The sequence below is a fragment of the Apis laboriosa genome, unplaced genomic scaffold (genome assembly GCF_014066325.1).
Source record: "Apis laboriosa isolate Shangri-la unplaced genomic scaffold, ASM1406632v1 scaffold28_cov147, whole genome shotgun sequence".
Classification (NCBI taxonomy): Eukaryota; Metazoa; Arthropoda; class Insecta; order Hymenoptera; family Apidae; genus Apis; species Apis laboriosa.
Genome location: NW_025222687.1, coordinates 830,120 through 845,471, shown reverse-complemented (window position 1 = coordinate 845,471; position 15,352 = coordinate 830,120). Strand labels below are relative to the sequence as shown.

Sequence of the window (15,352 nt, the reverse complement as noted above, 5' to 3'; positions counted from 1 at the left end):
CACGATAATTATGAAGATTTTCATTCGATTTTTGCCATTGTTCCGATTTTATTCGAAATGCGTTTATCTAACGCGTTTTTGTTGTTTATATACTCATTTCTTTTTTCGTATTATGCTTGAGACAATGAAAATAATATTGCTTATTATATAGCTTTTTCAGAAAATTGACGGTTAGCTTTTATGTTATACTTGATATATTTCGATTTTTTTCGAACTATTGAATATATCTCTAATTTGTAATTCAATAATCAAACTCGCGATGCGAGATGCCATTGTAAAATTGATAATCGTGAGATTTAGACATGTCATTTTTTCTTGAAGTGCGATGTAGTTATTGCGTAGTATTTATTTCCATAGTTATTCTTTATTATTCTAATTATATGTTTCTTATTATAATTGAGAATTTTTTGGTAATAAATTTTTTTTTTATTCATTTATTTGATGGTTATAGATGTTTTATATGTCTCATTATAATTTTCAAAAATCGAATTTATGTTTGATTATTGTTTTACTGTTTTACTATTTTAATCGATTAATTCTATATATTATATAGAATTATATAATGTATATATTATATATTAGATATATTATATAGAATTATATAATATATATATTATATATTATATATATTATATATTTATTTAAAAATTTTTATTTTTCTTTGTTTCTAGATTGTTAGTTGATCTAATTTTGAAGGCGGGAAAGATTCCAATATGGATGTCAAGAAGACGCGATAAAATTTGATATTTTATGATCGTGTGCGTTGTTTTATTAGAATCAGTGTTTATTTCGTAATAATATTTTGAATTTTTTAGAGCATTTATCTATTAAATTTAAATATAAATATATTTCGCGAAATTAGAGTCAGTGTTTATTCGATTATAATATAAACAATAGCATTGGCAGTACAGATTCTTTGCATCTAATGGTGAGTCGCATGCATTTTTATTTTTTGGGTTATTCAGTCATGACATATGATACGAAGAGATTTTAATTGCCAGAAATGATTGATTGTATTAGATTTTTCATAATTATAATGTTCACGAAATAGTAATATTTATTTTTTCTTTATTTTATTAATTAAGGTTAGGATTTTTTATAATTTTTAGATTTAATTATTTGATTCTCACTATAATGGATTCTTGATCAAAATCAATAATAATAGTTTATAAATTTCATTATAAAATCATATGTCAAATAATTAAATCTTATTTAAATTTCATTTTTTCTGTATCTCAGTCGGCAAAAATGATAGTTATCATCATTAAGTTAGATTCACTACAATTCTTAAGCTTGCTAGTTTCAAACATAGAGGGCCTAACGAAACCTTTGTACAATCGATGGGGATAAATATAAGAGGCGATAAATTTATTCCCATCAAAATTATATTTCACATGTATCTATATAATAATATAAGAATTAATAATTTAAAGTAAATAAAAATTATACATATGGATTTTTTAAAGAATTTTTACCAAAAAAAAAAAAGAAAAATGTTTCGGGAAAAATTATTCCTTATAAAACTTAGAAAATTAAATTAAAAAGTAAAAAGTAGAATATTATCGAAATCAGTATTATAAATTGAAAAATTTTTGAATATTCGCACATTTTTCATATAACTATTAACTTTAGAAATGTCAATCATTCAGTCATTTGTAAAGATTGACTCATTAAAATTTTACACGTTAATTGGTTCGTTTATATGTGAAAGGCTAGAAGATTAAAAACGTGTGGAATGCAATAAAATCATAGAGCCGTGTCGAAAAAGAATAAAACGAGATACATATAGGAGAGTGGCCACGAGTAATTCGTAATAAGAATCACGTCGATGTCGACGTAGCTCATCTTCGAAACCCGTAATTACCGGCGCCGGTGGAAAGAACCGAGACTCGGTGAGCAGCCACCTTTTAAAAAGGTGTTAAAGCGTGCCGCGAGCGTGGTTGGCTAGACGTTAATTTAAAACAAACCAAAGGATAGCCGCGATTCGAAATCTAAGAAGCGTTAGGCCATTTTATATTCTGACCCAAGACACATTTCGGTCTCGTTGAATCGGTTCAGTAACGTATCAAAGATATGGGCGAGACATTACATTTTATAGTACGACGAACAAAAATTTCCATTTATATCTCGAAAAATTTCCTCTTTTTCATAAGAGAGATTTAAATCGCCTCGATATATCTTTCGATCCAAAACGCGTAGAAAAATAAAAATTTATATTTCGTTGTATACTTTATTCATTCGAGATTATCCAACGTAATTTTAGTTTTTAAATATTTAACAAACATGCTTTTAAATATTTAACAGTTTAACAATTTGGTATATAACGCAATATAAAAAAACTTTACAAAATTTAACGAAAGGGTTCTCCGATCTCTCGTGACGACGTTGTAACCGAAGATTTGCTACCTACCTTGTAATCAACAAGATTTTTAGCAATTTTTTTTTACAACAACCTCCGAGATAAAATCCTGGATCCTCCTTTCTTTTACACCTTTACCTTCACCTTCCCCCCCCCTCCTTTTTTTAAAATTCTTCTACGATTAGTTAACTACGAAGAATTTGTCGATACACTTTCAACCAATATTTTTAATTATTATAAAACCGTCAGATAATTATACAATCACTCTTATATATTGGTTTCCAATATTGGACAATAACGTGGACGAAAAATGATCGTAAGATTCGATCTATATGCTCGGTCGAAGGATGCGCATGGGCCAAACGTTAACGAGACAGCTCTGGAGGCTCATTAAGGTCCCGCTTTATCACGATCGGGGCAACGATATATGTAACGGCGAAAGGTCTGTTTTCCAAATTGAAAACAGCGCTCGCTCGTTATCGTGGCCGCCGATCTACGATGTATCTCCGCTCTCCCCCTAATCGCCAAAGTTAAAGGCGCCAAGTATCGCGATCTGCGATCTATCGATCTTCCAAATTAGCATCCAGAACCGTGAATCTTTTTTCTTAATCCCGCAGGGGTCCTAATTTTTCGAGTAACTTTTCTTTTCCCTACAAGCGAGCCGATTTTCATCGAATATATCGATATATATATCGATATATCGATTACAATTTCTTCTTAATTTTTCTTTTTTACTATTATTTGTTATTTGGAAAATCAAGGTGTACGCGAATAACGAAGGAAAATTTAGATTGGACAGGATCTCTTCGAGAGTATTCTTTATTTTAACAACACGAGTTAATACGAGTTACAACAATCTTAAAGTGTGAATCGATATTATTTAAAATTGGCGGACAAAAATGGATATGGCGATTATTCGAGCGGCGAATGAATGAAAATGAAGGAAGAAAAATTAGAGAGGGGAGGGGATAGTTGTAGGGTGAATTTCTTTTTTTTTTTTTGTTTGGGAAGGAAGACGCGTGGCCATATTTTACAAGCGGGGGCGTGAAACGGATAATTTCGAGAGGAGGGAGAGAGCGATATCCGATCGTATATCAGAGCGTGGAATAGCCGGTCGCCTTCAAATTATCGGAAACAAGGGCGAAACTAATGGGCCAACTCGGGCCATCTGGCTCCGAGTAAGGCCGCCCGATTCCACGCCAATTCGATCACTGTTTTCACGCCTCGCAAAAGAATCATTGCCAACGCGCGTGTAATTTTTCCTTTTTTCTTTTTTTTTTTTTTTTTTATTTGGTCGAGTTTAGATCTTAAATAAGGAAATTCGTCAATATTTTTCAATTCGATCATTTGTTTCACGCCTCGCAAAAGAATCGTTACCAACGCACATAATTTTTCCTTTTTTCTTTTTATTTAGTCAAGTTTCGATTTTAAATAAGAAAATTTGTAAAAATTTCTAATTCCATCACTGTTTTCATGCCTCGCAAAAGAATTTTTCCTTTCTTTTTTTTTTTATTTATATTTTTTTTTTTTTATATTTTTTTTTTATAGTTCAATTTTAAATAAGAAAATTCGTCAAAATTTCTAATTCGATCACTGTTTTTTTGCTTCGCAAAAGAATCGTTTCCAACGCATGTAATTTTTCCTTTTTTCTTTTTATTTGGTCGAGTTTCGATTTTAAATAAGAAAATTCGTCAAAATTTTTCAATTCGATCATTCTTTTGACTTCTCGCAAAAGAATCATTGCCCATAAATCATTGCGCGTATAATTTTTCCTTTTTCCTTTTTATTCGATCGAGTAGTTGACCTTAAATAACGACTAAATTCTCGAAAAATTTTTCAATTTTTCAAAAAAGGAAATTTTTCTCGAGAGCAGCATTCCGTACGTACATGTCCGCCTTTAATTTTCCAAGAATCCAAATAAATGGAGAAACGTTTTATTTCTCTACAAGAAATTCACAATTGACAAATTCTTAGTCATCGCGCAGAATAATCGTAAATTAAAAATTCTGAAAAACCGAAATTCTGAAAATATCAATTCGTTAAATCAAAAACGGGTTACTTGTATTTAAAATCGTTCATACTATAATTCACGATTCTCTTTCGAACTGACTCGCGTAAGCGAGAGTCGTTTTTACACGGTGATTAGAAACGCTCGTTAAAGAAGTTTAATCGCTGCAATTACGACACGTTCGATCGACACATCCATCAAAGCGAGAGAAGTCGGTCACGGTATGTATACGATCTTATTTCATTCCAGCCGTTAGAAAAATAATTTAACACAACGCGTGGACGAAGGAATATAAATAAACTTTTGTTAATTTAATTTTAAAACAAATTTTATATTTTATATAGAATTACGAGGATTAACTCTCTATTGTGTGAATTTTTTATTATGAAAAAAATATATACCTAAAAACAAGCGTGATCACGAAATAAATAATAACAGCATTCTTATTTATTTTTAAAACATTGACGGATGAATTTTGCGGGAATATCTTTGAAATTTAAATTTATATTGCGAAAAATGGAATACAATAGAGGATTAATAGATGTATCTTTTCTTATATTGTCGCTTGCATCCCTAATAATATCTTTTAATCGAGGTGACGCAGGAACAGTAATTAGATCTATCCATTACTTCTTCGAAATTATTTCTTTTAATTTGCATAGAGTTTCTACGACAAATTAAAGATAAAGATTGAATATATATATATATATATATATATATATATGTAATAAAAATATAATTATATATAATTAATAATATTAATTAATAATATTATATAATATAATATTATATAATAATAATAATAATATATGTATAATTAATAATATTAAATAATGTTAATAATAATTTCAAGAAAAAGCGAACGAATTTCAAACCTACTTTCTTTCATTTATCGTGGAGGCAAAGTCGAACTTTTCCTGTGATGAACGATCGTAAAATAAATATAGAAAAACATGTAAATATTTATTGTAATTTATTTTATTATAAATTTGAAAATTAGTCGGTGTCGCTGATTACGAAATTCTTGAGTTGTTTAAAGGACACATAACGGTCGTAATATTCGTTTAATTTTTTATTCTTTAATAGCTATAACAATTTTTTTAGTTAAGGGAGTAAATGGAGAATTAATAATAGGGCGATTTTCTAAACGAGACGTTCTACGTCCCCTCTCCGCGATTTTCAATTATTCTCCCACCAAAGGGAATTGCCAACGAAGCCCCAGGCCGAGTTCTCGCAAATTGTTCCCGCGATCGCGTCTCGAACCGGCATCGTCAATATTCTAAAGTTCACGTCGGTGTAATTCAACGTTGACAACAAGAAAACTGGCATTCTGTCCGATATGATCCACAATAGACCACGATTTATCTGGAAAAAAAAAAATAAAAAATTTATTTCTCGAGAAGAGTGGGAAATTGCGAAAGCAAATTTTGAGAATTTTTTTTAAAGTAAAAGTTGAAATGCATGAATTAAAAATGCAGGAAATAACAATTTTAACAAACAATTTAGAAACAAAAAAATGAAAGAAGAAGAAAAAAAAATCTGTTGAAAGTAAAAACGGAAAAAAACTTCAACGAATGATTTTTTTGTATTATTTCCTGCTACATTCTCGTTTGAAAGACTAATAATGGAAAAATACAAGGATGAAAGGAGAAGAAGGAGAAAAAATAAAAATTTTTACCTTAACGTCGGACGGGAATATCATAGCTTCGTCGTGTCTGGCAACGACCGCTTGATTCTCGGGCGAGTACGGTAACAAGGAGTTCCAGCAGCCGACCGCATTCTGGTCGATCAGATTGAAAAATTGGAGGCCGTTTTCATCCATAACGGAGGCAGTGCAGTGGCCGAGCTCTCCTCTCTCGGGAAGAATCTAACCGAAAAGAAAAAAAAGAAAAAAAAAAAAAAATTCTCGAAGAACGATTCTCGAGACCGAGAAACGAAAAATTTTTAAATGGAATCGTATAACAACCTGGAACTCGTGATAACTATTCTGCGACAAGTTCTCGTCCCTTAAAATTCTCGTCGAAACAGCGAATTCTCTTCTGCTGCTGAGGGGATGGAAGAACAACGTTCTGTATCCGTTGACGGAGATGGGCGACAGGCTCATACCGAAAATCCCTTCCTCCCCCCATTGGAAATTCAGGCCGCCGATATTGTAGTCGCCGGCCAACGGGTCGGGCATGAAGTAACTGTGGCTTATTCGCCAAGATCTGTTCTGCTCCCACGAGTAAACGATCAATCCGTATCCGAGTTCGTCGGACATATAGGCGAACGCGTCGTTGCAACCACCTTTCCCCAAATCGACGGCAATGTTGGCGATGAACGTATTCTGTTCGATAAATCGATTAAAAAGAACGTCGATTAAACGGGAGAATTCATATATTTTCTTTTTTAAAGTTACGATAATTAGTTGAAAATTTCGAATGAAGATTAATAATTTATCGAGTCGATAATTTTATTTGTTTGTTTTTGTTTTCCACGCGGCATAGTTCATAGTTTTTCGAAAATTCTCGAATCAATAATTAGTTGAAAATTTCGAATAAAGATTAATATTGAGTCGTTCGGAAAGTAATTTCGTTTTTTTTTTTTCATAACGACCCGTGTATTTTTGAAGTTATCACATTTTTTATTTTTAGTCTTAATTTTAAATAGGAGTTTTAACGAAGTTCTTTCTTATATCGTTATAAAGAGTAGAGCCTTAACTTTAAAATAAAAAAAAAAAATTAGCTGTTACTAACTGCTATTGAGATACTATGTAATAATTTTTATCGATATTAATTACGCGTTATCAATCTCGAAATTTTACCTTTTTATTCCTCTTACGCAGTTATTCAAATAAATGTAAATACGCGTAAAATATATTTATTTTCGTTTCTCTATAATGTACGACGAAACAGTTGCAACGCTTAAAAAAGTGTAAACATACAAGAGAATACCAGATGGCGTTGAAAGACGCGAGTGCGATTACGCGTCGCAATGCGCATGCTTTTCGTCCTGTTCAGTGGCATTGGCTTCGACCGCCATAACGAAACAATTAAATTTTCCCCATCACTGGTTACGATCATAATAATACGTACCATATTGATGTCCTCGGCCCTCAACCTGTACTGTCTCAAAAGTTTATCGCTGGTCAAGTCGAAGATGTTGAGAGTGTAAGGGCATGCTTGTATCGTTGTGTTTCCGATACCTATCGTACCTGTATCCAGTACCCACAATCTATCGCAAGTATCTGCGTGTATTCTGGAATAACAGGAACAATAGTAGTAGACATCGTTGACGAGGAACGCGGTTTCCATTTATTATTAATACGATTATTGTTCCCTTCTCTTTGTCTAACGAGATCCAGATCTTGTCTCATTAATATTTGATACCTATTCGATAATGATAGATAACGAAATTCTAATTCACGATGAAATCTTTTGTATTGCAAAGGAGGGGAGAGGAGAAGCGAGAGAATCTTCCCACAGATTCGTTAGCGATAGGTATATAGGTAAATGCATTATTCAAGCGAGAACCAACTGTTCTATAAGAATATATAATCTTATATTATATATATATATATCTTATATATAATCTTATATATATATAAGATCCTATTTTCTCTCCTTTCCTTTCGATCTCGTGTTCTTACAAACAAAGGAACGAACGATGTAACGATTGATAATTATTGAGTTGTTCGGAAAGTACTTTTTAAACAGCATATATTTTATTTAATCGCGTATTGATTACACGATTACATTCGTGCGAAAAAACGAAATTACTTTCGGAACAAGCCAATATTTTACTTGAATCGACGGTCGGGAAATAATTAACGATTCGCAATGTGGATACCTGTAAGCGGTGGTGATCGCGCTACCGCAAGCTCCAGCTTTATTCTGCGCCCAATTCGGATAAGGAGTGAGCTTTGGGGTACCTCCTCGATTCGTGTCGAGCGATATGTAGGTCAACGTCGCTGGTATTCCTGCGACAAAAATAAATTAAAACATACAGCTTGTTCGAAAAAAATTAATGTAAATTAAATTATATAGTATTGTCGCGAAGAAAACCTTCATGCATGACGGATCGAACGAGTAACAAAGCGGATATTTGACCTTTTTAAAATTTTATTTATATCATTGTGTTGAATATTTTTACAAAACGCGTACGTGATACGATTTATGGGCAAATGGGTGAAAAAAGGGTAGGGCAAGAGAAAGCGGTTCGAGATAAAATAGAATTCTTTTAAAATTGACACGTCGTATTTGCGTGTCAAGGTTGCACGTACAATCGCAAGTCGTGACGACAAGTTTGACATTTCTTGCAACTTTGGAAAAAATGCTCGAAATTTTCGAGATCAAAATCGCTTTTAGTCAAGCTAGCAGACGTCGTATATATATATATATATATATGAGACTCCCCGTGAAGAATATTTCACAATTTGCCCGGTTTATTCGAACGGACAATAACCTTCCCTTCCCGTTTAATATCTCGTATCCACGGTGCCACGTCCCGAACGAACCTGACATCCTGAGAAACAATGAAATGGAACCGGAACAAAAGCGGCAATGGTCGCGTAAAAAAGAAAAAAACAATTGCCCTTAAAACAATACCGACCAAGGTGGCCTTTGACGCGTTTCGAGAAGAGTCTCGGGAGAGAATATAATGGGAAATTTTGCGAAGGCAAATTTTGAGAACTTTTTTTTAAAAGTTGAATTACAATTAAAAATAACAATTTAAATAACAAACAGTGATTGAGATTTTAAGAGAACAGAACAGGAGGAGAAAAAGAAATGAAAGAAGAAGAAAAAGAAATTCTGTTGAACGTAGGAATCGTACGGAAAAACTTCAACGAATGATTTTCTTTTTTTTTTTTTTGTATTTTATGCAACAACAATGGCCTGGCTCGCGCCAACGGGTATATAATAGAGGAACAAGAAGGAGGGGGGAGGGGGAAATAAAGGAGCGCAAGAGTGAATGAGCCCCATTCACCCTCTTAGTCCAAGAAGGATCGGGGATTGGGGAAGGGGGAGAAATTTTGGGGGTCGAGGCGGAGGAGGTAGGTTGACAGAGACGTAGAAATGTCCCATTGAAATCCGCTCGCGCGGTTTTCGGCACTTTTTGTCGCGAGCCGGAAGTCGGCCAGACAGTGATTCTGGCCACTGCCCGCTCCGATCTTCTTCTGTTTACCAGCCAGTTTCCGCCATCACCGCGTCCGTCGTAAATCGCACGTATCGCCGCCATTTTTATCTTTGTGTAATTTTAACATTTTTTTTTTGTAAATCGATTATAGCATCGTATATTTGAAATATAGTATAATATAGTAAATATATATATATATATATATATATAAAACATTATTTTTGTGTAATTTTAACATTTTTTTTGTAAATGTAAATCGATTACAACCATCGTATACCACGCTTTCGTCTCATTTTAATCTCGGTTAATTGTAATATAAAATATTTGGAGAAAGTATAGTAAATATTTATTATATATATATACTATATTTTTGGAGAAAATATAGTATAGTAAATTTACGAATTTTAAATCGTATATATCGCGGCCATTTTTATCGAGCAACGTTATCTTTGCATAATTTTAACATTTTTCTTTGTAAATATAAATCGATTACAAGCATCGTATATCATCGTAAATATTTGGAGAAAGTATAGTAAATATTATTACTATATTACATATTTTTTACTACTTTTTTATTACTATACTTTTGTATAGTAAATTTACGAATTTTAAAATGGCAAGCATCGTATATCATTGTAAATATTTGAGAAAATATATAGTAATATAATATATAAATATATTACTATATAAATATATAGTAATAGCAATATAGTAAATAATAGTACTAATATAGTAGTAATATAAATATTATTACTACTTATACTACATATTACTACACTTTTGTATAAAAAGTATACTATAGTAAATTTAGGAATTTTAAAATGTCAAGCATGGTATATCATCGTAAATATTTGAAGAAAGTATAAATATTATTATATTACATATCACTATACTTTTGTATAAAAAGTATAATATAGTATAGTATACTAAATTTATGAATTTTAAATTGTATGTATCGCAGCCATTTTTATCGAACAATGTATCTTTGCGTAATTTTAACATTTTTTTAATATAAAATATTTGGAAAAAATATAATAATTACTATATTATATATTACTTTTGGAGAAAGCGTGGCACAATATATTTACGAATTTAAAAGAAAAGTTACGTTCGACTTACCGTTACGCCATCTTGGCACGGTGACGAAAAGTTTGTTCCTCCAAATTTCTATACCAACGGGCAACGCATTCTCCGGGATGTATTCTCCTTTCATCATCGCCATTGTTTTGCTCGCCTCGTCCGGATAAGCGAAGTCCAATGTCCTCCAGAAAAATCTTTCCAACAGTGGGGCCTGCCCGAACTGAGTTCCCCATCTTTGGATTCCGTTCACGTTTCCGCTTCCCAGATACACCAAACTCACGAGAAGAACGAATTCGCGAAACATTTCAAACCGATATTTAATAGTAGACCTTCGAAAGAATAAAAATAGAATTTTTTAAATTTATTTACCCATTTATTTATTTATTTATTCATTTATTTTACGATCGATCGAAAAAATCTCGAATAGAAGATTCGTGTTAATTCACGATGCGTTTTAATTTTTTTTTTTTTTTTTTTAAATAATTCACGACACGACAAGGAACGAAAGGAAAATTAAGTTATATTACCAACTTGTTACGTATATCTGTTAATGAACGCATGCCGATTTTTATCGGTATTCTTGTTCTATTAAATTCTTGCCTTCACAATGTTGATAAATGAAATTCAGATAAATTATATAGATAGACGGTATATATATATATATATATATATATACACAAATTGCACGAGAGATAATTTATCGAAAGTTACGATTCCTCTTACGATTATTATTCCTGTATTAGTTTAAGTTCGGTTAAAGCTTGGCGAAACTTTAACACGTTCGTTTTTTTTTTTTTTTTTTTTTTTTTTTCAATTTCCCGAACGAACACTACTTTCCTTTCTTTTCTTTCCTTTTTCAACGTAGCTCGCGTGGATCATGCTCGCGCGAGCGCATCGTCCGTCCGTCCTATTAACAATCAATCATATAGATAGAGATCGTAGATAGAGATCGCAACATAACTCATAACGAGCCGCGAATATTTTATTTTCAACGGGGTTCATTCTCGATACATCGTTTTTCATTTTCTTTTTTTTTTTTTTTTTTGATAAATGAAAATTTCGTGCACAATCGTTCGGAAAATTCAACGAGTCAAGATAAAAAAGATTTACGCATTTTATCTCGATCTCTCGAGAAATATATACGAATATATATTTAATTATTCTTACTTTTCTTAAAAGTTTCGAACTAGTTTTGTAGAAAGTAAACAAGATAATATAATGTATGTATGTATACACGTGTATATGCAAATAGAGGAGAAGTGGGCGGGTGCAATTTATTCAATGCGTGTGCAAATCTTGTTCTCGCATGATAAATTGTTCGAATTACATTCCGGTTGATCGAGCACAAAAATTAACGACGCGTGCCAAGTTTTCCTCGTGAAAACACTTGTGTCGCAATTTTTCATGAAAAATTTCCACGAAAACTCGTATGCAACCGAACAATTTGCTAATTTGCAATTTATATATGCTTTATACGTGCATAACGTTTCTTAATAATCTAATAGCGAACGAAGACAAGAAACGAAAACAAAAAAAAAAAAAAGAAAAAAGATCGAATAACTCTCTTTGCGTAAAATCGCGCGGTTGAATCAACGATTGTTAATTACAAATAAAACTCGGCCTCTCAACAAAAACATGGAAATTTTCTCGTCGAGGAAATCGTACGAAAATCTCGGGGGAGGGAAATTCTTCTTTGATGAAAAATTCATCACAAAAATTACATCACAAAAAAAAAAGAAAGATCGAGTAACTCTCGTCTTCTTTGCGTAAAATTACGAGTGAATCAAGGGTTGTTAATTACAAATAAAATTCGGCCTCTCAACATGGAAAAACATGGAAATTTTCTCGTCGAGGAAATCGTACGAAAATCTCGGGGGAGGGAAATTCTTCTTTGATGAAAAATTCATCACGAAAATTACATCACAAAAAAAAAAAAAAGAAAAGATGGATGGAACACGTTACACTGGTCCAACAACAATTCACAAATTAATTTCACCGTCGTTGCGTGGACGAAGAAAGAAACGTGGACACAATTTGAAATCCTCGTTGGAGAAAATGGTCGCGACGCAGGATTATTTAGTTGGATGAAACGTACCTCTTCCTGATGCCTGGAACCGGGGTATTAATCGTTGGGTGAGAGCCGAGTCCGTTGACAGGGGTTGACGTTGTCCTCGCCTTTCCAACTATTCGTAGAAAGTCAGTTAACGAACAGTGCTGGTAAACTGTTAGTTGCTGCAAATGGGTACTGGTATATATGCCACTCGGTCCGTGTATTCGTCAAGCGTGCTCGTGCACGCACGTTCACCCGTGTGTGCGCGCGCGCGCCCCCCGTTTTAAACGTGAATCTGTCAGGTGTGCTGCGTGCACTTCCCACTCGTCGCGTGCTGCTCAAATTCAATCGATTTCGCGAAACTTTTCTGTCTCCCCCCTCTTCCTACTTTTAATATGAAGTTAAACGATATTTTACGTAAATAGAAAAAGAAAATAGAAAATCGATAATGATTTTTGATGTTCGCGAAATTTTCCTTTCCTTCCTTCTCCCCCTACTTTTAATACGAAATTAAACGATATTTTACGTAAATAGAAAAAAAAAAAAAAGAAAATAGAAAATAATTTTTAGCATTTGAAACTTTTCTCTTCCCCCTCTTTCTATTTTTAATATAAAATTAAACGATATTTTACGTAATAGAAAATAATAAAATAGAAAAAAAAAAGAAAATAATGATTTTTGGTATTCACGAAACTTCTCTCCCCCCTTCCTCTTCCTATTTTTAATATGAAATTAAATTTTACGTAAATATCAAAAAAAAAAAAAAAAAAAAAAAAGAAAATCGATAATGATTTTTAATTTTCGTGAAATTTCTCTCTCTTCTTCTTATTTTTAATATAAAATTAAACGACATTTTAATAAATGAACTAATATGAAATTAAATGATATTTTACGTAAATAGAAAAAAAAAGAAAATAGATAATGATTTTTAGTGTTCGCGAAACTTCTCTTCTCCCCTCCTCTTTTTATTTTTAATATAAAATTAAACGATATTTTAAATAAATAGCAAAAAAAAAAATAGAAAATCAATAATGATTTTTGGTGTTTGCGAAACTTCTCCCTCCTCCCCTCATTTTTAATATGAAATTAAACGATATTTTAAATAAATAGCAAAAAAAAAAAAAAGAAAATAGATAATGATTTTTGGTATTCGCGAAACTTCTCTCCCCCCTTCCTCTTCCTATTTTTTTAATATGAAATTAAATTTTACATAAATATAAAAAAAAAGAAAAAAAGAAAAATAATGATTTTTAATGTTTAGAATAGAAAGGGAAAGGGAGGGGGGAGGGGCGGAAAGAATAAACGATGAGAAAAATGATGATAATTTAAAATTATGAGTTTTTAATAATCGTTAAATTGGCGTATAACGTGGAAGCAACGTGCGATTAAATGCTCTAGCTCGAGGCTATAATTAATTTGTAGCAAGCATTCTCCGTTATTACATCGTAACTGAGAGAATAAAGAAAGTAATGGTAGGTTATTGATAGTGGTGCGTTATCGAGCGAGAAGAGAAAGGGAAGGGAAGAGGTTGCATTGTTTGAATGGAAAATAAGGTTTGAAAAAACTCTTAGAATTGCATTCGATAGATTTGCGTGGTCACGCGATTTCTTGTTGTGCCAAGTGTCGTAAATGGAGCGATATATTTGCCCCGCGACGCGACATCGAAACAAAGTATATACAAAAAAAAATGTAAAAACCAAGGAGAAGATTAAAGGGATATTCACGCCGAATGAATATGTCACGTCAACTTGCAATTTATTTTGCTCGATTAAACGCGTCTATTTGCGCTTATCCGCTGTCCCCCCTCCTATCTTTATCCCTGCAATCCGTTTTGCGTTACAACGTACGATTTTGTTGCGAAGGATCGAACAAAATCCGAATGGCGAAACAGGAAGATCAAGATTCGTGATTACAACGTGTCAACGATAAAGATAGCTCTGACTCCGGTAATAATTATTGGAATTCCACGTTAATCACGAGTTTTTACTTAGTTTGTACAATATCTCTGTGTATATATTAAAGTTCATTTCTTCGGGTCTGAAATTATATATTGGAGTAAATATAAATATATAATAGTAAGAACGAAAGTATACCAATTAAAATGGATAAGGAAAGGAAGGAATATATTCGATAAATAAATTTATAGACACGTGGAGAATTTATTATTTATTCGTTCTATATTAAATATATAAAACGTTAAAATGCTTGGATAATGTTGTTTCGCGTTTTGTTTCGTAATTTTTGAAATCACGTTAAATCACGTTAAATATAAATAAATTGAAATAAGAGAAAACAACTTTTTTTAAATTAAAGTTTTTAATTAGGAAAAAAAAAATATATGGGTACATGCCACTTGGGTGTAACATTTTCAAATTAATAATTTACTCGATTAATTCAAAATGGAGATTTTATCAGTACATAATTATCGAAACAAACATCTTTTTAAAAAGCGAGAGACATTAAAAAAAAAAAAAAAAAACCGCAAAAATGCGGAAACAAAGATTATCAAAAGTTCATTCTGGAACGACAATCATTAAATGTTAACGGGACGACGACGCACGTTGTACGTTTTGTACACATGTACGCACGCAAAACAGGGAATTTCCAAACGAAACTCGTTATCTTCTCGCACTGGGTGACGTACGAAATTGTACTTAACCCATTTTCATCGTCTCTCCTTCACGATCACGTTCCATTAATCACGGCGGAAGCCTTTCGTACAAGGTGCAATCAATGTTTC

The 15,352-nt window shown here is 32.3% G+C and overlaps 1 protein-coding gene and 1 long non-coding RNA gene across 2 annotated transcripts in view; one reads left to right on the top strand and one right to left on the bottom strand.

Moving 5' to 3' along the window:
• LOC122714268 overlaps positions 1–15,352 on the top strand; it is a 110,126-nt gene that overhangs the window by 251 nt on the left and 94,523 nt on the right. The window contains exon 2 of the long non-coding RNA XR_006346615.1: positions 672–928. This is a non-coding gene — a long non-coding RNA (uncharacterized LOC122714268). The remainder of the gene's footprint in view (positions 1–671; positions 929–15,352) is intronic.
• LOC122714266 (protein yellow-like) lies at positions 5,324–12,753 on the bottom strand. The gene is made up of 7 exons (XM_043935464.1): positions 12,658–12,753; positions 10,602–10,891; positions 8,196–8,325; positions 7,442–7,604; positions 6,334–6,693; positions 6,046–6,234; positions 5,324–5,732 (listed from the first exon to the last, which is right to left on the bottom strand). Exons 2-7 carry the CDS (start codon positions 10,864–10,866, stop codon positions 5,547–5,549), a joined length of 1,293 nt encoding a protein of 430 aa, XP_043791399.1. The 5' UTR covers positions 10,867–10,891; positions 12,658–12,753; the 3' UTR covers positions 5,324–5,546.

Coding starts and splice junctions, on each gene's coding strand:
- LOC122714266 (XM_043935464.1), bottom strand. CDS start 10,866: ATGTTTCGCGAATTCGTTCTTCTCGTGAGTTTGGTGTATCTGGGAAGC. Junction 6,694..7,441: donor GGGCCGAGGACATCAATATG/GTACGTATTATT, acceptor TTTATCGAACAG/AATACGTTCATCGCCAACAT. Junction 5,733..6,045: donor TATTCCCGTCCGACGTTAAG/GTAAAAATTTTT, acceptor TTTTTTTTCCAG/ATAAATCGTGGTCTATTGTG.